Raw genomic sequence first — 23,673 nt, forward strand, 5'->3', positions numbered from 1 at the left:
TTAAAAAAAAAATTAAAAAATTCGTTGCGGTGTGGGGAAAAAACAGCTTTTGTATTTCTTGTGATCTGAATCACTTTGGAAACCCAGCTGTTTATATTCCCATCGTGCCTGGCAATAATAGCGCCACCATTCAAAACACTAAGGAGAAAACAATGACCGAGCGTACGTCCATCGTTCATACATTAAAGCGCCAACATTCATCATGCAGATCACTGGCCAGCAACGCTACCGCTCTACACTGACTGATGCTGCAGGGTACGTCAATGTACGCATGGGTTTATGTGTAGTATAATGGCGACCGGCCGATCATTCAGTGTTCGCTACCCTCCGAATCGGACCGATTTCGGACTGGATGCTGGCGAAAACAACGGATATATTCGAACGACTGCAACTCCCATGGACCGGGAAGGCTACAACCCTTTCTGGGCTTGGCTCGGCATTAATGAATGGAAGAAGTACGGGATTAATCCGAGGACAGTTGCTGCGGGAGCGGTGATGGTCCTCGCCGTCACGATGTATATTTTCCAGGAGAGCCTTCTTGCGTTGCTCCACACACTGTGCGGTTTATTCGCACCTGTTTTCAGCATCGTCTGTGCATTTTACTGGCTTGCACTGTACCTACGGAAGTCCTGGACAGGAACAAATGTCTATGTTTTCTTCGTTGCCTGCTTCTTCGGAGAGGTTGCCGGACAAATTTTCTTTGGAGCAGACAATATTTATCGTGCCTGGCTCGTGGGATGTGTCCTTGGCACGGCCAGCGTAGCGAGTCTCACCTCGACCCTGCCGACTTCTCGCTCGGCACTTCTTCTTACTTTCCTAAGTTTTGTCCGGTTCTTGAGCGGTTCAACCCTCCATGGATTGAGGCCATGGTTGAGACCCTACCTGGCCTATCTTTGTGGGATTTTAGGATGCATTTTGTCCAAGTACACAGAGACGCACGTCTTTAAACAGACTCCAGTTTCGATACCCCTTACCCCTGACGGAAAGATCCCAGTGATTCGGAGGAGGCGGACCTCAAGCCAGTCCAGCACAGCAAGCCTCAGCCACAAAACACGGCGAACGTCTCTTCCAGCACTCACACAGAAAAATCAAGTGAGTTTACGAAACATTCTTCTTCCTCCACCGTTTTGATGTCATTGTCATTTTGTTTTATCCTTGTTTGTTTTATTTTTTAACCCATCATAATTTATTTTGTTTAGGTTTGATACTGCTAGTGAGATGGTAAATTTCTTGTAAAATAATTAGGTTGTAAATTGTATCAATTTATATTAATAAAGCCGTGTTCGCATTGGACTTAAAATGGTTAACTTACCGTCACAAATGGCGGTAAGCATTTACCGATTTAAGCAGATTAGGGCCTAAGTCCAAGTGCGATCCGCGAACAGCCCAGTGTAACTTACCTGGGGTGGTAAGTTACTGCCACGCGCTGTTAACTTAACAGGCCGATTTGAGCTGCTGTAACTTCACAATTTTAACTTAACTGGGACATATCTCATATGAAAGGTCTGCTGGGATGTTCGAACCACCGCGCGCAATACGCGCTGCTCCAAAAATTCAGGTTAAAAGCATAGCGTTTCCACTGCGTACACAGCGCGCAGAGACCAAGCCTGAGCCGGAGCCCAAGCCGAGGTTTGATTGAGAAAGGCCCCTGGTAAATTACCAGACACAAATTAATCCACAAGTGCGAAGAGAAAGTCCAATGGCGAACACGGCTTAACACTACAGAGTAAGAGAAAATGCTACCTGACACACAGTAATTTGCATGGTTCATGCCTTATTTGAATCGCAAGGTTCGCGAAGGAAGTTCAACGCTTCAAGGTCTATCATTTCCAAACTGATGGTTGTGTTAATTTTCCGTATCACCATAAAATAAAATATTGTTACTGAAGACAAAATCAGCCAGAAACTGTAATAGCTTTTGGCCCTTAAGTCCACCTTCCTTTATTTTATTAGAATATCAGACCCTCAGCATTGAGATTAAGCTCTCAAGATCCTAGTAACTAGCCTACCCACACTCAACGATAGTAGAACTAGCCTGGTATAATTCAAGAGGAGTATTTGTAGTAGTACGTCGTACCAACCTTACTGAGAGACGAGGATCTGGCCTGATCAAGAACACTCAACTTGTTCCTCTTTTATTTTAAGCTGCCAAGTTCCCGGTCACTAGAGTATGAATTAGTGTCTAATGAAAGAGACAAATGGAGCCTACTGTTTGGATGGGGGTATTGACCTTGTCCTTGGGTCAGATCCAAAACTACCCCTAGTGTGACATGGACGGAAAATGAAGTACATTTGGTTGTATACTTTTAAAGAAGTGTTAGGCCTATAAAAACAAAATTAGCTGCTTATTCACATACCCCCTGTCATGCCAGTTGTGCTCTATTATTGGAAAAATATGTTTTAACCTCGACATTAGTACAATAATAAATAGCACATTTTAGATGAAATAAACTTGAAATTTAGGTTCAAGTACAGTGAACATAATTAGCAAAGTTTGTGTCCTTGTGAGTTATAATAGTTGTAATGCTCCGGCGAGGGTCGATGACTCGAGCTTGGGTCGAAAGAGAGTGTTACAATTATTTCAACTACAGATAGTGTCTTGTGTGATGTTTTAGAAAGACAGAGTCATGCTTCATTAGGCCTGTCACTTTGTCATACATTATGCCGAGTTGCTCCAATTACTGCAGAGTGTTACTAAATACTGATAGATGTAGTTTCCACTATCTCCTTTTTATCTAGACAATTTTAGTTAATATAAATTAAATGAGTGCTCCTTGAATTAAGTGATCATTGATCAACTGAATTGAACAGTGATCATTGATCAACTGAACTGAACATTAATGCTGTTCAATAAGAGTTGAGTTTTGTGGTTTTTGTTTCCTTGCTACACTAAATGTGTTTCCCCCAATCGTGTGTTGTTGAGTGAATCTTAAATTACAGATTTGTAGAACTCAGGAAACTGAAAATAAATTTCAACGGAAGAAAAAAGCCATTGTATACGTGCGCTTCTGCATGAAATTATTATAGAGTTAGTCCACTCACACTACAGCAAATGATATTCTTTATCCCTGATTTTGCATAAAACATAATTGTAACCGCTGCTAAAATTTAGTTATCTGATTCTGATTCAAATTGCCTCTAGTTACTTGGCACTGAGCTTGTTGGTAGTTTAGTGCGAGACATCTGCTCTAGAATGGCAAACTGGTTGTGGGTTTGAATCCCACCCAAGTAGTATTTATAATACCTGTGTTTTTAAACAAAGGATGTATCCAGTGTAGAGGTTTATAGCACAGAAGTATGTAGCTGGCCAATATGGAAACAGTACACAAACCTGTTATAGCATAATTGACATTTATAGCAGTAGGCCTATTTTCATTCCAAATAGGCCTTTTTGTCTCATTTTAAATGTGTATCCCATGGGAATTTATGAACATGAAATCGATCTAAAACGGTTGGGGATATCCACTAAAAACATACAAATTCTCACAATAAATTGAATGTCAAATAATTACAAGCCTGTTCACAACGTTTAATTTATGACCGGAATTTCAATGCTTTGGCTTAAAAAATATGACTGAAGAATCCCTGGGTGGTAAAACAGAAACAGGTTGGATTGTAAACCAAAAAGTCATTAAAGCCAAAAACTTGGCATGGATACAAGTTTATCTGACATAGCAGCCCCAAGGTGTAGGCTGTGAAGAGATGTGGTATAATCTGTGGGCGGGGCTGAAGGGAACGGGAATGAGGTAGATGTGTATAGCGCTTACTGTAACGGCAACAGAGGGTCATACATACCTGCCTTGTATTGATTTTTTTGAAATGCATAATACATGTTTTGTGGCTCCAGGGTCGTACGTAGGTTCACAATACAATTGGTTGTTTCTGTTGGACGAAAAGCTTGTTTAAAACTCATTGCAATCATTGCATTCTCACCAAGCTGTAATATTTTAAATAAGGTCTATCTTGCTATATCATGATGTTTATCAATCGGATTGTATAGTAAGTAAACAAGATACTTGTTAACTGCTACGGTTTAGTGCGATTGTTTTTAAAACACACTTTATTTTCTGTGAAAATCATCACTTTAAGACCCTAATATGCTGGGATTCACCTCAGAACTGTCTAGAACTGTTTAATAAAAAAAAAAATTAGAAATCTTTAGTAGAGATGTTTCCTGTTGTACTTCATGCTAATTAGCATGAAAGTTCATGGCCAACATGTAGAGGCCTACATCAGAGAAACTACAGTTTCTTCATATCTTAGTGCATAGTTTACATTGAGCTGTCATCGAAACCCTACAGAGTTGTGACCCACAGCTTCAATTCACTGTGACCTTCAACCTTCAACTTGATAAACCCATAGCGTGGCTAACTACTGTTGCCTGTTTTTCTCATTCAATGAGTTTGTTATGACTCTTTAAGAATAATCGTGTAGAGGAAGTTCAGTTACAATATTGTATACACTTGAGAAGTTGAGATAGGCTACACTGCATACTGTAACACTGTAGCGTAGGGCCTATTGTATGCAACCTCTATCCTTACCTATACATGTATCATACAAGTATTGGATGGTAGGGCCTGATGTGACCGTGCATCATTACAGAATATCATGGACTGCTCTCCATTTCACAAGGCGAAGCTCAAAATGGAAAATCTAGTTTTCACTGAGTGATTATGTTCTGTGCAATGTATTTTTTTAACATAGTAGGCCTACAGTATTATAACGAAATGCATTCAATATATAGGCCTACGTTTTTTTTATTTCACAACACTCGAGTTGTAGATCCCATTTGATAATAGACCACAAAATACATGTAAAATTGTAGGAAACAAATCTCATCAAAAATATGCTTTCAAAATTTGCACAATATACAAAGTATAGCTACACAGTGTGAACAATCAATTCACTGTCACAACTTTTTATTATAATCTAGAATCGTTTACGAAAAGGCCTTACGTTGTCACACAGAGTGTCAAAAGCTATTGATTCTAGGCCTGGAATTTCATATTTGAGAGGGCAAGGCTGTTTTTTATTATTTTTGCAAAGGGCACTTCCATGGCATCTAAAACTTGACAGGAAACTGTTGGAGGGGCACCAAGGCCACTTAATTCCAGGCCTGTTGTTTACTGCCATACACCTACAGTGCTAAACATCACTGTGATGAAGACATTTCACAACAACTGAACATATGCTGCAAGATTTGTTAAACCCATGTTGTTCCCTGTACTTGATCGGTTTGTGGCACACACTCACTTCGAATGCACACTTCAGGATTTGTAATTCTCATGTGGATCATGGCTTGCGTTATGAACTTGTCAGCGGGGACAAAGCCGATCAATTTGTGCACTTTCCTGGCACTATTGTGGCGCACTGTCTGTCTAATAGGATCGGCTTCAAATCAAATAAGGAAAGCTTGCAAGTATGAGCTTCATGACTGATTATTGTACAGCTCTATCATTGAACACAATCTTTTTATTCATACTTAATGCCATTGGTACACTGCTTCGTAAGTTTAACAAGTGGATGGCATTTGTAGGCCTGCTGTTCACAATATGTATGTCAGTTTCTCTACGATTAGGAATCGGATATTCCTTGAATCACAAACGTTCGGGTTCACCTTTGATAGTGATCTGTGTGAAGATGCCATGAAATTATTTGATGAAAGACCCATTTCTCAGTGAATTGGAACGGATGGTAAACAATCGTAGAGCTGGCCTTTTTTTTTGCTATGCAGAGTACATATTTCAGTTTAAGCTACATGTTCAATCTGGGCATCTTTGGCTACGGCTGTGGCGGATGGGTGTAATACTAACGTTAAAGAGTAGGACCTTTCACTTTGAGTGTTCGAGCCTAAGCCACTGCCAAACCCATTAGTTCAGACGTGGTTCTACATACGATAAATTTATGGTCAACTTTACGAACATTTTACAGCAAGTAAGAAATGCCAAAGCAGAACAATGGGTTTTAATGGTGTTTTTGGTTTGTTTTTTTAAAAACATTATAAAGGCAAGCATTCAGATTTCCTCGAAAGATGATCTGTAAAATGAAAAGCAATCACCAACTGGAGAAAGAAATCTACACATTGTGTCAAAACTTTATAGTTTTCAATAAAACAGTAAGGAAACTGACTGGGTAACTCACAAGTAACACTGGATGGTTATTTTGTCTAATTTCTGTTGATTCACAAGTGTGTGTAAACCATCTGAATTGTAACATATGGGCGGTTCTAGGGAATGGGCGGTTCCAGGGAACCCAGGTCTGTGGATTACAAGAAAACAAAACACATGCAAGCAAGCCAATGTTAAGGGAGTTTTCACATAATATTGCAATTTTTTCCCCTTTTAACTTAAAGGAACACATTGCCTTGGATCAGTCGAGTTGGTCTTTGAAAAGCGTTCTGTAACCGTTTGTTATAAAATCGATATGGTTAGAAAGATGTTGTAAAAGTAGAATACAATGATCTACACAAATATGCCTTGAAATTGTGTGGTTTTCTTTTTACCTTGTCGACTAACAAATTTTTTACTCCCATAAATGGCCGACTGTGTTGTTTGCGACGTAAAATGAAAACCGTGCAATTTTGAGTGATACTTGTGTGGATCTTTGTACTCTACTTTTAAAACATCTTTCTAACCATGCATTTCATAACAAACGGTTTCAAACGCTTTTTAAAGACCAATTCATCCGATCCAAGGCAACGTGTTCCTTTAATGTCAGAATCTTGCTCTATCGTCAGAACAGCACTATAAATGTTAGAAATTTTGCCACTTTGCATGTAAATGCATTGCTCAGTAATAGTGTTATTATTACTTGACTGGAACCCTTTATTTTCGTCTTGGTTAGTTCCTTATCCTTCAGCTCCAAATGTCATTCCGGTCAGCGATTCTACACAGTTGTTTTGAATGTTAATCTTTGATTTCTTATCTACAAATCTGACCCATCATTTGAAAAGGTCGGATAAATCCTTATCACACCCTTTACAGGCAGGGCTAAGTAAAATTTGGGTGAAAAATCCATTGAAGACCTAGGGCTTGTCTGCTGAAAATATTTACTGGGACACAAATTATTCATTAAACATTGAAAACTATACATGTATGCACTCAAAATACGTATAATAAAATTACGTTAGTACGTAAAACTATTTTTATTTGAACAAACACTGAGAGAAGACCTTGGTTGGTAGGGCCTACGTGACTACAATCATGATTCTTAATGGGATGCTGCAGTGAATTAAAATAAAACAGTTAATTTTGCTGTCATTTATTTCTGATATATGTATTGAACATCAATAAAATGTGTTTTGTTTATTCCCGACATATCTGACTTGCGTAATTAGCGAATAAGTCATGCCCCCCCCTTTTGTGGATTGTTACCGCCCCCTACCATCGATGTCACGTCGGGAATTCAAACATATCGTCGGCAAAAAGAGTCTGGTCCCTAACTTAACGCGCCTAGGTACCAGGCCACACAGTGCACACGTCTCTATATGCACACAGCCAGGGGGCCCGACGGCTCGGGTTACCGACACGACGTCACGTTTATGCAAATGAAGGCTCCCTTTTAGGGGCGGGGTGGGTTCCCCTAATCTCTTGAAAACCATTTTTAAAATACTTGCGCATTTAATAAAAAATATAAAAAAATAGTTCAGGTTTAAAAAGTCATGTTTAATCGTTTAAATGAATAAAAAAAAACACTGCAGCCACCCTTTAATGGAATTGAAAGATATTTAAAGCTAACTTACAAAAATCAAAATTGACCGATCACAGTCTGACAGTGAATTGAAAAGCACAAAACCCATTGACTGCCGCAATGCTAAAATATTGGGCGTGCAGTCAAGTTTAAATTTCGAGCCCTGCTATACCCAGGGTTATTAGTTGTTAAAACCCCAGTACTGTATGCCCAAATAGATACTGATATTCACCACACTAGAGGATACCAGGCTCGCTTGTGTGCTACATGTATGACAGTATTAAGGATGGCTACCGTATGGTCATCAATTTAGATGTCCAGAAGAAAGACATCATCACTGCACAACGATTCTACATAACCTCTTCTAATTTCCCATACAGATAGTTTATTATGATTTTTGTCCATTGAATTATAATGACCTTAAGGATGTCCAATTAACGCTGGATTACTGATACATAATGAAATGATTGTGGTAATTTCATCCTGCGTGGACAAAGCATTGTATGCGCTGAATTGCTTGCACTGCACACATAGGCTCTATCTGACTCTTGTACAGTTCAATTAGAGTCAAAGTCTTCTTTGATATTAAAGGCACTAAATTGGTAATTTATACTCAAAATAGATATTAGCATAAAACCTTACTTGGTAACGAGTAGTTGGGAGAGGTTGATAGTGTAAAACATTGTGAGAACTGGCTCCCTCTCAAGTAACGTATTTAGAAAAAGAAGTAATTTTCCCCAAATTTTATTTCGAGACCTCAGAGTTAGATTTTGAGGTCTCGAAATCACGCATCTGAAAGCATGACAAGGGTGTGACAAGGGTGTTTTTACTTTCATTATCTCGCAACTTCGACGACCAGTACTCAAATTTTCACAGGTTTGTTATTTTATGCTTGAGATACACTAAGTGGGAAGACTAGTCTTTGACAATTACCAAGGTGTCTTGTGTCTTTAATAAACCTGCATATTATGAGGGTTGTCATCCCTTGGTTGTCAGCCTGTAAACGTGTGTAGTGGCAGCAGCAGACAGCTGCTTTTGCAAAGTGTTCGTGCAATGTTGATTCCAGTGCCATGTGTGCACAATTGCCAAACTTATGAATGCATCAACTGCAACTAAAAATTGATTAATTGACATCCTGTACTGAGCTACATGTGCTGTAAACATTATTCAAATTTTGTAAGTGAATAGGTTTCTAAATTGCCGGCTAATTTTTTAAATTTGATTACATGTGTGTACGAATGGTGCCGAGTAATTTTCATAATGGTTTTGGGGGAAAGAAAAAGTTCTACGGAAAAGTTAATCATCATGGTTCAAATTTTCTAAAAATATCAGTCCAATCCTGAATGTATCTGTTTTTACAAAGATGAACAAGTAAACACTGTGACAGATCTTTTTTTAAGACACTGGACACTATTGGTAATTGTCAAAGACCAGTCTTCTCACTTGATGAACCTGAAGATATGATAGATGTTAAATTTGCATCGGGGATAAAGAATATTAATTTTTGGTTTTTACCCATACACCGAACCTGAAGATGCTAAAAAAAAAAGAAATTTAGCTCAATGGGCCGTCCAAGTTAGGTGATAATAATGAAAGAAAAAAAAAACCTTGTCACACGAAGTTGTGTGCTTTCAGATGCTTGACTTCGAGACCTCAAATTCTAAATCTGAGGTCTCGAAATATCAAATTCGTTTAAAATAACTTCTTTCTCAAAAACTATGTTACTTCAGAGGGAGCCGTTTCTCACAATGTTTTATACTATCAACAGCTCTCCATGGCTCGTTACCAAGTAAGGTTTTATGTTATTAATTATTTTGAGTAATTACCAATCTTATCCGTTTTCTTGAGAAAATAAGCAGGATGTAAAGCATTGGTTTATTATGACTAGACCAGAAGGTCGTCTGCTTCATCTCCACATCACTCATATGATTATCCATACAAGTTAGTTGTTTAAAATTATGCTCCATTGTAATTTTATATTTTTTGGCTGATTTAAACCAGGAATCAATTCAATTTTTTAATTTGTAGTCAATCATGCAGATTTTAAAAAAAAAATCAACAATATGTGACTCTCTGTAAAGCACTTACAATATTAAGATTTCTGTAAAGCACTTGAAAATCCAGATTTAAAAGTGGTAGTTAATGAAAGACTAAAAATAAATTATTGTCGAGATCCGACATGCCAATCAGCCAAATCAGTGCCAATTTTGCATTGAATTGTATTTTGGGCATTGTTCGTAGCATTTATGGGAAAGTTCTTGCGTTAATAGTTTTGAACCATCTGTCAGATTTCATTCAGAGAATTTGTTTTTTAAATCTTTTGGCAAAAAAATGGGCCATGCAGTTTTAAATAAGAACTACATTAGTAGTCGATCACTCTGATGCCAAATAGAGAAACAACTCAAACTGTCATAAAATAATAATAATAGTCCATACTCATGTTGCTACAAACAAAATCTGCCAAGTAAGATTTTTCTATTTCTTTGTCCTATAGGGGCCTACTGACATGATATCTCATTTAATAGTTGGATTGATTAATAAGGTGAACGTGTAAGTGTTTGCATAGTTGCCAGTGGTTTGGGCAGTGGAGACTCAGTACAAGTGCCTAGCGTTTAATTTACATGTATTTCTCTAGAAAAGAGAGTTATTTATCAGCTACTATTGACAGCTGTATGTTGGGTAAATAGAGACAATCTGGAGTATAAATCTGGATTGAGCATTAGGGTTGAATATTTTGAAGATAGCGCATTGTGGAAGGAATATTACTTCACCGTGCTGTCGCCGTCACCAGACCTTGCTTAGTGTTTGATGAAGCAATGGGGCTGGCTTAGATGGATCCCTATTATTAAAGGAACACGTTGCCTTGGATCGGTCAAGTTGGTCTTTGAAAAGCATTCTGTAACTGTTTGTTATAAAATGCATGTGGGTAGAAAGATGTTGTAAAAGTAGAATACAATGATCTACACAAATATGCCTCGAAATTGCGTGGTTTTCTTTTTACCTCGTCGACAAACACGGTTGGCCATTTATGGACTTCCATAAATGGCCGACCATGTTAGTTCGCGACGTAAAAGGAAAACCGTGCAATTTTGAGTGATACTTGTGTGGATCATTATATTCTACTCTAAAAACACCTTTCTAACCATGATGCATTTCATAACAAACGGTTTCAAACGCTTTTTATAGACCAACTCGTCCGATCCAACGCAACGTGTTCCTTTAAACCAATTTCATGCAAGGGCTAAAAATTTACATTGGACTGCAGGCCCGAGGTCAGTGAATTTAAGGGCTGGACCAGTCAAAGTCTTGTTTTTTTCATTTGAAGAAAAAAAAAATATCTATGAAAAAAAGATGTGTAAATGTTGACTTTGAGTCTGATAAAATTGTTAAATTCTCTTGAGTATTGATGCACATACATTTATGCACCCACAAGGCGAAGACATCTCTCATTGCTTGTTCAAGTAGAAATCGTTGATTGTATTTTTAAACTGTATTATGTTTTTCTCATTTTGAGTCTGGCCTGTAAACGAATTCTGTTGCTTTAAAAATAAGTATTGTTTGATGCTTTGCATGGTGTGGACAAATAGAAAGAAATTCTAAATAAATATTAAACTTGCGGGTACAACCAATGATCAATCTCTTTTGTGTGAGTGTTGGCTTTGAGAAGAGCCGGTTTGGTCTTGACGTTTCGAGCAGTATACTCTGCTCGTCTTCATGCTTTAAAAATGTTGAGCTACATATATACAAGCCCTTGCGTCTGTTTGATTTTTCTTTTTCAATTTAGAGCCCTGTGTGGCAAGCCTACACTACACAGCTGTAGTGAGGCATACTTTACTAAAGCCAATACAGAATCATCTCATCGATTATAGGGGCACCATTCCAATCTAATTTACTGACAAACGCTATCAACTTGTAACAATTATCCCTGACATCTATATGTAAATGAGCTTTTCCACTGTGGTGGCAAGCATTCAGACTTGGATGATAATAGCAAGGTTTCTCAGTGTTGCAAGAAGCTTTTAGCAGGGGCTGGATTAGCAAAGTGGCCATTTCATCCGCAATGTGTGGCAGACAAAAGAAGAGTTTGCCTTGAGTGGTTTACTGGTAGTGGAGACTGGAAACTCCTTGACAGCTTTTGATTAATTTCCATTGTGGTTTGATGAATGGTGATCCCTTACCACCTCATTATCACTGTTTATCAGGATCACAACATGATAAAGTGATGTACGATTTTGTACACACGAGGTCAGTGGGTTTGGGCATGGAGGTAGAAAGCTGCCTGGGCCCAATTTCATAGCGCTGCTAAGCACAAAAATTTGCTTAGCATGAAATTTCTCCCTTTATAAAAACAGGAATGCCAACCAAATTTCCACGTGATTTTCAGGACTAGCAAACAACAGCTGAATACCAGTAAGAAGCAACATGCAAGGACTGGAAATTTGGTTGGCATTCCTGTTTTTATCAAGGAAGAAACGTCATGCTAAGCAAATTTTTGTGCTAAGCAGCACTATGAAATTGGGCCCGGTCTGCTGACAGGCTGGCCAGCTACATGTACATGTAGCTCACAACCATGGAGGTAGAAATATGTCACAACCAAGAACAGTGCAAGACAGGGAAAGCCCAGTTCATATTTGAATGCAAATTTTGACGTCTCAATGTCGCAAATGAAACATTCACTGCAGAAACATCCCTGTGATGTCCAAATCTGCATCGCATTCGCATTCGTTGGAAGTTTGAACTTACAGGCTCAACTCGGGCAAAAATGTGAAGTAATGTATGCACTGGAAAATATTTCAGTTATTTTTTATTCAACAAAGACAATTTAACTTAAGGTTCAGTAGTACTAGGAGAGCAATTTGCTCATCCTTAAAAAGTTTAAGTGCTTGCTGTGTTTGTAAAACGTCTTCAAATTGTTCGAACAACATTGCGTAGCACTTCGGGTACTATTTAAACAAAGGGAATGTTAATAATTGTAAATCTTTAATGCAATGTAAACAAACCAGAAGAGATCTTCAAGCCAAAATTATATAAATCTACCAAGTCAGTTTCCCTTGTGGGTTATTACTTAACAAAACAAAAAACTATCGTACCCTGCTTCAAAGTCCAAAGGGAAAAATAAGACTGTTTTGTCATTGGGGATGTTGGCCTACAATGTACATACATGTACTATGCTATGTAAAGTGGATGTGCAGGTCTTTGGAATGCCCAATCTTGTGGCACACGCTATTTCAGCTGTTGTTTTTATCACCCCAACTTGGTACCTGGCTCACCCTCACAGACATTGTTGGGATGCATGTCTCCATCATTGAGAGCATACATTATGGATACATGTAGCTAGATTTACTGTGTGCATGGTAGTAACACCTAGGCCTTGCGTGGTTGCAACACCTAGGCCTAGCCAATTCATTAACAATTATGTCTGTTTGTTATAGTCTACAATTTGCCCATGACTGGCGTCTGGTTCCCATGTTTGGAATAATAATATGCGTTACATAACATCAGGCCTGTTTGCTTCGTTTTTGAATCATGGGCAAGGGCACCAAGGCACTATCTCCAAAGGGCTCGCCAATGAGGAAATTGTAAATTTTTACTGTATATTCAGGGGGGCATGAAGGCAATCACCTTAATTGTCTCCTTGAAGTATCATGCCTGCTACACAATGTATACATGGAGTAGATCATTGGGGTGTAATTTAAAACGCTGAACACAAAGGTAATTTGGAAACACACAGACAGCCATTATTTTATAATGATTTATCACATGCTCAGTCTTCAAAATTCGCCATAGAAAGGGGCACAGCAACTTTCCTCTGGTAAGGGGCACTTAATGAGAATTGTTTTAATTAGTATTGGGACCTTGCAAAGGGCACCAAAGCAATTAAGCACAGGGCACGGTGGCAATTGCTGTGGGTACCGTGGGTTAATTTGCTGTCAACCTTCCCTACCGAATTTGAACCCAATTAATATAGGTTGTAAAAACAAGTGTGTTCTACATACAGTAGAACACTGCCATATCAAACACTGCAGGGTCCATGGCATTTTGCGTGGTACATTATAGCGGTCGTTCGGTTGGCCTATTTCGGCCAGGCATGAAGACAAATTTCAAGATGACTGTCCTTCAAAGCCAAGAAAGCCTTTTTATTAAATGTGGAATGTTATTTTTTTAACATTTGATATTTCTACCACGTTATCTGAAAAACAAAATTGCCCGTTGAGCAGTCTACCTCTAGTTTTGTTGCCAGAAATCTTTTTCAGTTTGTGATTATAAATTATTGTTTGAATTTGTTTGTTGGAGTGCCGTTCTATATGGCAGTCAAATAAGCTTTGGAAAATAAAGCGATAACTTCTGTGCCCAAAACCAATTGTAAATTCTTTTCAAATCAGGGTATTCTGTGTGTAAAAACACCAAAAACTTTGTCTCATTATGCCTGATCCCATGAGAAGCAAAATCAGTTTATGAGTGCAATTACGCGATCCAACAGAATCAAGGAAAAACTTGAATTTTGAAGGGTTTGGGTGCTTAGAGTTAGAAATTGTATGTGTTTTAGGGACACTGCTCAGTTACATTTTCCTTTGTGCCTGTGCCCTATTTCCACTTTTAGAGCCTATTCCTTCGATGTTTAGTCCAATGGTTCAACAAATTAACCTGAGTGTAATTCCAATTCCATGATTGCTTGAACCATGGAGGTCGAATTACATCAAGTGTACAAGTGCATGAATGAAACCTACACTATGAACTGTCTATTTGCACTGCACTTGAACTTCGCAAACTTGTATGATGTTGCAACTTTATATAGTGTTTGTGTGGGTGGTTAAACACACAGGTGTCATGGTTGTTGTCATTGTCATCCTTGTTTACCAACAAGAGTACATCTCCGTTGAGTACACCACTTCAAAAGTTCAGTTGGTGTGTTGGTGGACTTCAGGGTTCAATACGATACCAGAGTTTTGTGTGTTTGATGGAAAGTACACCATAGACACTGATAGAGAAATGTGCAGTTGGACATACGTACAATTTTCACAGTAAATGTTTTGTTTAGAACGCGCGCCTAATGACAGGAGAGATGACTGTGTTGTGTACATTGGCCTGTGATTTAAATAAATTTTGAGTTTAGTTTTATGTAATCATTTGAATCAAGGCCAGAATAAAAAAAAATGACTGATCTGCATAATGGACTCAGATTTCAAGTTGTGTTTTGAAATTATGAGGAACCGGTACCTTTCACTTTCAGCAGTATGACATAGTTTCCTCCATTTGTCCATTGTCCGTACACTCTAAAAACTAAAGAGTTGAATCCAACACTTGCATGAGTTCGGTGAGTGACTACACTTTGAAAGTGTTGAATCCAGCATTGTATATGTTAAATCCAGCATTTTAAAGTATTCAGTCAACAATTTAAGTGCCAGTTGAACGTTTTAAAAAAGCTGATTCAACTATTCCAAGGAATATTTTTGAGAAATGTTGGAATAACACTTATATTGTTGAATTAACCCTTTTTGCGTTGGATCAAAAATTAAAAAAACAAAATGCTGGATCCAACATTGTCAAAGTGTAGTCACTCACCGAACACATGCAAGTGTTGGATTCAACTCTTTAGTTTTTAGAGTGTAGTATAACTATAATACGTAATCGTATTCATGTACAATGTACCCAATACGGAATGATGACGGCAAATTACTTTCAACAATGTATGCAATAAAATAGAAAAAAAATGTAGGGAAGTGGGCAACAATTGAAATATTAAGAGAAGCATCAAACCTTCATCGAAATGTGCAGCAGCCGATTTCACGAAGCGCAATATTAAGGCGCAAGTTGCTCCATAAACTTTGTGCAAGTGGACTTACGCAGTTGCGTAAAGTTTCGTAAAAATTGCCTGCTGGCCTGGTAAAAGTCCACATTGGCAATGACAACATTCTCGAGGCCTTTCCTCTTTAATTTAAACATTTTCCATAAAACTTTAGATTTTTCATTTGGAAGTGCCCTTCGCAAAATGAAAATTACATTGCCCTATAACAAAATGAAATTACCGGCCTAAATGTGAAAGACACAATATAGAGAAACCATTGCCTCAAACACAACACAATTTAAAATTTACAAAAACATGTAGAAAAGTAAAATGCTGTTAAAAATACAAAACTGGTTCAACATGTCTGAGAAATGTGTGTGGGAGTACTGAAGACAGCCAGCGGGCTGTCAAGGTAATTACATGGTTCAGATTGCGTCAAATACAAGACAATGTAAAAGATATGGACATGTAAAAGGCAGATTTAACGTTTCTGACATGATCTGAAAAAGATTTTCTCAAACCTAATTTTGCCATCAGATCGTCACCATTTTCAGGGATATTTTTGGGAATTGGTCACAGGATTCACTAGTTAAATGAAAATGATGAAAAATGGACCTTTTACTGTAAGTGACAAATCTAAAGGATTTGCTCATAATACCTAGATCTCATAGTGAAAGATTTATTTTTGTGTTAAATCTTGGTGAGATCTGTGAGAGGCATGGAATTTAATAAACAAATTGTTTAAAGGCAGTGGACACTATTGGTAATTACTCAAAATAGTTATAGTATAAAACCTTTCTTGGTGACGAGTAATGGGGAGAGGTTGATGGTATAAAACATTGTGAAAAACGGCTCCCTCTGAAGGGCCATAGTTTTTGAGAAAGAAGTAATTTTCCATGAATTTGATTTTGAGACCTCAGATTTCTAACTTGAGGTCTCGAAATCAACCATCTAAACGCACACAACTTCGTGTGACAAGGGTGTTTTTTCTTTTATTATTATCTCGCAACTTCGAAGACCGATTGAGCTCAAATTTTCACAGGTTTGTTACTTTGTGTATTTGTTGTGATACACCAAGTGGGAAGACTGGTCTTTGACAATTACTCATAGTGTCCACCGTCTTTAAAGGGTGTGACCAGTTCTTCAAAGCTAGTTTGTGTTATCTCATCTACAGTACTGCTACTCACTTCAATGCCCTTTGTCATGATACCCCTTACATGTACCTACACCACTGAGATTGAAATGCTACTGTATCACTTTGATCTCATATGGTTGAGTGAACGGCCATGTAAACATCATCTGCAAGGTGTATCCAGCCAGAAGCTGTAAAATTTGAAGATCATTCATGGCAACTGAACTAGAAAACAACATTTATTTAGGAAAGTAGGACTTTAGAAATAGTGCAGCACCATTTGAATAGGTCGTAAACTGGAATCGACGAGGCGTTTCCGTTAAACCTTTAGGTTTCAATCTAAAAGTACCTCAAGGCATACATTATAAACAGAGAACCTCCTAGTTGTAAACCTTCTTAACAATTGTGTGACATTTTATGTTGTAGACTACAGATCTCAGTAAAGCAGGGAGTGTCTATAAGCCCCGATTCTGTGCTTACGGTAAGCAGAGCCATGAAATTGGGCTCAGGTGTATCTGATCAGCAGAGCCACCCCAACTCTTAAAGAGATTTTTACTTGGTATCATCGGAAACCATACTAACTTACGTATATATATGAAATGGGAAAAAATGATCTCATAGTTCTGAGCAGGCGATCTGGGCCCATTTTCATGGCTCTGCTTACCGCCATAATTTGCGCTTATGATCACCTTTCCCAAATTTGGGCCCAGATATCATGGGCCTGAGGCCAGTTTCATTATGTAACACTATTTTATCCAACAACAAAAGCAAATTAGCAGTGGGTTGATTTTGAGGGATTTAGGGAAGACATGAAGTCATGTAGTCACTAAATAAGCCTGGTTCATAATTCCTGTGAATGCTTTGTGCAAAGCGGATTTTTGGCGTCAAAAAATAGGGCGTACTGATTATTGTGTCACCAAAATTTGCTTTGCAATGGCATTCACAGGAACTATGAGATGGGCTTTACACTTACCCCTCTACAAACATGATTAGTATGTGGTGTTTCTCAAATCTAAGAGTCTTGCTTTCTTCAATTCCTTCAGGAATATTATACCACATTGAAATATATATAATCTTCAACATTGAAAATTCAGTAAGGATAATATCCCTACTGAATTAATGTATGAAGCTTGAGTTTCTGAAACCCATTCCAACTCCCAGCAGGAGAACAATGAGGATGATTTAATCTTCACAGCGGTTGACTTCACAACAAACTGTCATGTCATAAGCATTCTGTGGTACGTGTAATACAGGCCTGATACTTCATGAAGGCAACGAAGGCGACTTCCTTCATGCCCCCTGGTCATTGCCTTGGTGCCCTTGAAATGCTCCAGTAGAAATTTACAATTTCCTCATAGGGTGCCCTTTACCAAGGAGAAAATGCCTTGGTGCCTTTGCCCTTTCAAAAACAAAGCGTACATGCCTGGTAATATATCCACATTACATTTACCGCGACTTTTCACGGCAACCTTTTTGAATAATAAATAAAGAAATTTTCATGCCATTTAAAAGGATCAAATGCCTGGTTGATTTCTTGGTTGTTGTCTTCACTCTCAGACCCCTGTAGTAATGAAGAAAAAAAAGAGAAAAGAATTAGTGATGGCGCATTAGATCAGAGAGTTTATGATCCATGGTTAAAGGTTGCCATAGTAACATACCTTTTAAAGTTTCGCTTTAATAAATACCTCCCTTGAGGCACTCCCTGTTGGGTTTCCAACTATTTAGTTAGTGTTATGATAGAGCGAGGAACCTGCGAGTGTGAATGATTGCAGTTTTCTCCTCTGTAAGACATGACCTTCAAGAAATGCCCCGTGGCTATTTATAAGATGCGCCTTTGTTGATACACACAATGAAGCTGGTTAGGGATGAAAATTGCTTGATCCACCAGAGAAGTTGTTTGATCCAAGAAAAATAGCCAAGGAAGCTTAAAAGAAACTGTCTCTGCAACTTTACTTGATACAAAACACATTGAATGCTACATTTACATCCTATAATGATGGTGCATTTTCAGCCAACCAAAGACACTAGGACAAACCCCTTCAATTTTACCCTCCGGAGAATAGTTGTTTGATCCAAGGAAAATAGCCAAGGAAGTTTAAAAGAAACTGTTTCTGCAACTTTACTTGATACAAAACACATTGAACGCTATATGATGGTGCATTTTCAGCCAACCAAAAACACTAATATAAACCCCTTCAATTTTACCCTCTAAATGATGGGGCATTGTGCAGCCAACCAAATACACTAGGACAAACCCCTTTAATTTGACCCACTGGAGAATAGTTGTTTGTTTGGTCCAAGGAAAATAGCCCAGGCAGTTTAAAAGAAACTGTCTCTGCAACTTTACTTGATACAAAACACATTGAATGCTACATTTACATCCTATATGATGGTGCATTGTGCAGCCAACTGAAACAAATTAAAACAAACCCCTTTTACCAGGATTGTCTGTGTCTTTTCGAAACGACTGGATTTGGCTTTGGATTCGGCTCAGGCTAGCTTGGTCCTGCTGGTTGTTCTGACAATTGCGCGTGCTTTGGGTTAACACACTCTGGGCTTCAGACGAGAGAACGGAGCCTCAAGCCGAATCCAAAGCCAGAGCCGTGGTTTCGAAAAGGGCCTATGTACAGGTACATGTACATTATGAGAAGGCAATGAACTTAAAACTATCCATTAAAATACAACAGCGTCGGCTGAGACTATAGCAGAGCACTTATACAGCTGGCCTGTATGCTTCTTTTTTTAAAGGGCTCGGCGCACTAAGACATTTTCTCCTCGCGAAAGGCACCCTTTTGTAGATTTCTACTGAAGCATTTCAAGGGCACCAAGGCAATGACCAGGGGGCATGGAGGCAACTGCCTTTGATGACTGTGAAGTATCAGGACTGCATACATGTACAGAACCATCAAAGAGCCAGTCTCTCAGCTTGTCACCTGGTCACTAAAACATGGATGGTGAAATATAATGTAGGGGAAGACAAAAGCTCATCTATACAGTAGTTGCTAGGGACATTGAGGTGCTTCCAACTGATCTTCCTAACTTAATGAGGGATATACACACATTCATACATGAATGAGCAAATCCCATCATGATTCCGACCTCGGTGGACAAGAGAGAGAGAACTGAAAGAGCGAGAGTTGCAGGAGTACTTTTAAAGCCCTGTTCGCATTGGACTTAATTTGGGTAAACTAATCAAGCCAATGGGTAACTTACCCATTTTAAGTCCGATGCAAAAAAACCAGGAAGTTTTCCTCTCGGGTAACTTACCCGACCCGAATGGGTAGATTAACCGAGCCAAATGTGCCCAGGAAGATTGACCAGGTCAGTTTAACAGAGCCAGAAAGTCCAATGCGTACGCGACGACTCGGTTAAATCTCCCATCCGTCCGTGACCCGAAGAAGCTGACATGTTTTGTCATGGAAGAATAAGATTTTCACTGATTATTGAAGTGTGCAATGTTACGCAGGGGGCCAGCTCGGTTAGTTTACCCACGGTCTCGGTAAGTTTAGCCGAGTCAAATCAATCCAAGTGCGGACGGTGGGAAAGTTAACCCGTCGGAATAATACCCAGCGTCATGGTTAAGTTTCCCAAAATATTAGTCCAGTGCAAACACGGCTTAGGTGCATTTCAATCATGTATTTGTTCCGTCTCAATTTTAGGACAGTTGGGATGGCCCAACTGTAGCTGGGATTGCCTGGTATGATAAGACTTGGAGATCAATGCGTCATTCTAAAGTAATTAACGATCCTTGTACAAAGGTTGCGTAAACCTTTCACAATTACTACAAAAATTAATGATCAATCAAAAACTAACGTGGTAAAGAGCACTGGACAGCGGTTATTATAAAACATGTTTAGAAAAGGTAATTTTTGCTCCAAAACTTTTAATCTGAGAAGGCTTCAGGGAATTCTAAGGCATTCTTAGGATGGGTTTTCTTTCCTAATTTTCATGCAACTTTGATGATCAATTGAGCCCAAATTTCCGTAAGTTATGCATATAATTGGGATATCACAAATTTCCGTAAGTTATGCATATAATTGGGATATCACAAAATGATGATAATTTGTATCTTGTGTCAATTACCCAAAATAATACCCTGCCTTTTAGTTTCTCTTGCCCTTAACTTTTTTAGTGACTGTGGTGAGATAATGATGTTGGATCTGACGATAATTCTTCTTTTATTTCTTTTTCTAAACGGACAATCACTTTTTATTTTTTTTGTAACACCTTCGATAAAAGCTTACAACTTTCAAGAACTCTACCTGTCGATCTAAATGTTTGGGTCAAACCATCTCAAACTAAGAACTAGCATCTTCAATGTCTTGACATTTTGGAAAATATCTTCTTTAAGGCAGTGGACACTATTGGTACTTACTCAAAATAAGTATTAGCAAAAAACCCAACTTGGTAACAATCATGGGGAGCTGTTGGTAGTATAAAACAGTATGAGAAACGGCTCCCTCTGAAGTAATGTAGTTTTCGAGATAGAAGTAATTTTCCACGAATTTGATTTTGAGACCTCAGAAATAGATTTTGAGGTCTCAAAATCAAGCATTTGAAAGCACACAACTTTGTGTGACAAGGGTGTTGTTTCTTTCATTATTATCTTGCAACATCGATGACCAATTGAGCTCAAATTTTCACAGATTTGTTATTTTATGCATGTTGAGATACACCAAGTGAGAAAACTGGTCTTTAACAATTACCAATTGTATCCAGTATCTTTAAGTCCATTATCAATTTAATAGGAAATGAAAATAAGAGCATATTAAATGATATCCTTGATATAAGCTCAAACCAATGCAAACATAAGGTACCAGTACCTTACCGACCATTCAATAAATTTGAACACTTTTGAATTTATTGTTTCGACATTGAATTTATTGGGGCTTGTTATTGATGGACAAAAAACATACATCATGCAGTTGAAGTGAATTCATTAGAGAACAAAATGTACCAGCACAAGTGAAATCATTTAAATTAGTTCTATAATCTTGACTGTTTCTAAACTATTGGTGGATTTAAAATAAGCAAAAAATAAGGCGTGTAATCTTAGTGTAATTGCTTTTGGGTGATATTTACACATTAATGTAGCAATTAGTTTTTGTGCAATTACTTTCTGAAACCTTAGACCTGAGTTATGAATATTTTGTAGACATTAAATACAATGGAATCCTTGCAGAGTGCAAAAGATGAAAATTCCATTTGATGTGGCTCTTTGAGAAGCTACATGTATGTAGGTCAAATTTATACCAGTTAGACATCGGAAATTAGGTTTTAAAATAGCAACTTTTTTTTCAAGTTTTAGAAAGTTAGGGGCTTTCATTTAAGGTACTGTCTGAAGAAGGAACAAACTGCTGAGAATGAATGCTATTTTCAATAAATAATAAAAGAAGTGAAAATGAGATTTTGTCTTGATCCAAACTTGAATTCTGGTCCAACAGCCATTTAAAAACTGTGGGCATGTTGCATAATATTTTGTGCTTTGCCCATGCAAAGTTTTTTTTAAATTTGTGTTGCCTTTCGCAAATCAGGCAATGTATTCTTTGAGCAAGCAAAACAATAAAGGAAATTTACAGTAAAAACACACAGGTCAAGTCCACATCAATTACTAATCGCTCTGACACAAGAAAGTTAAAACTCAATGGTTCTTTTTATGAAATTAATGTGAACATTTTGGGGATAATTTTGTTATAATTAATTCCATTCCTTTTTAGAATCTAGAGCAATGTTGTAATTGTACATCTTCATTGCTGATTAATCATTGCCTACTTATACCATAGAGAAAGCACGTATACAAACACTCCTTAACTAATCTGATCCATAGTTGCGTCTAATGACGTCACATTTCACACCCCTATTCATTGGTGGGTGTATTTAAGAAGCCTCTGGGTGTAATTACATGTACAATCCAGAGCTTCAAGGCAAGACAACATCCAAATAATGACAGGCCATTATAAGACGAGGAAGAATTAGACCTTTGTGTGGACAAAGTCCTTGGTTCAAGTAGATCAATAATTGTGTTTGCATTAACAATGTACATAAACATATGCTACGTATAATATATCCCTGAAGGAAGATCTACTTACATCACCACTTTGAATTTAAAGGTGCAAACTATTCCCCTCCCTTTATCAGGCCTGTATGATTCGTTTCTGAAAGGGGCAAGGGCACCAAGGCGTTTTCTCCTTGCTTAAGGTGACCCTTTGAGGAAATTGTAAAATGTGAGCATTTCAAGGGCTACAAGGTGATGACCAGGGGACATTGAGGCAACCACCTTTGCTGCCTTCGTGAAGTATCTAGGCCTGTTCTTTAATTTTTATTTTTATTTTTTTATATAATTTATTTGAACCATATTTAAAGAGGCTGTGTCGTTATTATAAAACAGGCTTGTGGCTATACATGGAATTATGAACAATGAAGGCGCATCAGATGTAAACAATCTTCAATTTCAATTCAACTTGACATTTATTTTCATATTATTGCAAAATGAACATACACGTAATTATAAAGATTGTCTTTTGAACAAGGGGGTTATAAAGAACTGCTAGAATAAAAGTTAAAGGAGACACAATGAAAAAAAGAGGCAACTATGAAGGCATTTATTTTAAAAGACAAAGTCTTATGAAAGAAATGCCTTAAACAAAAATACTGGACTTCAGAATAGATTAAAGGCAGTGGACACTATTGGTAATTGTCAAAGACTAGCCTTCACAGTTGGTGTATCTCAACATATGCATAAAATAACAAACCTGTGAAAACTTGAGCTCAATCGGTCATAGAACTTGCGAGCTAATAATGAAAGAAAAAAACACCGAACCTGAAGATGCTAAAAAAAAAAGAAATTTAGCTCAATGGGTCGTATAAGTTAGGTGATAATAATGAAAGAAAAAAAGAACCTTGTCACACAAAGTTGTGTGCGTTTAGATGGTTGATTTCGAGACCTCAAGTTCTAAATCTGAGGTCTCAAAATCAAATTCATGGAAAATTACTTCTTTCTCAAAAACTACGTTACTTCAGAGGGAGCTGTTTCTCACAATGTTTTATACCATTAACCTCTCCCCAT

General features: G+C 37.9%; 1 protein-coding gene across 1 annotated transcript in view; it reads left to right on the plus strand.

The window, feature by feature from the left end:
• The first annotated feature begins 219 nt into the window (after positions 1–219).
• Positions 220–23,673, plus strand: part of LOC139939746 (cGMP-inhibited 3',5'-cyclic phosphodiesterase 3A-like) — a 140,929-nt gene continuing 117,475 nt past the window's right edge. Inside the window, exon 1 of the mRNA XM_071935844.1 lies at positions 220–1,092. Coding sequence (XP_071791945.1) covers positions 280–1,092 — 813 coding nt within the window. The 5' untranslated portion in view covers positions 220–279. The remainder of the gene's footprint in view (positions 1,093–23,673) is intronic.

Source organism: Asterias amurensis, chromosome 7, assembly GCF_032118995.1.
Source record: "Asterias amurensis chromosome 7, ASM3211899v1".
Taxonomy (NCBI): Eukaryota; Metazoa; Echinodermata; class Asteroidea; order Forcipulatida; family Asteriidae; genus Asterias; species Asterias amurensis.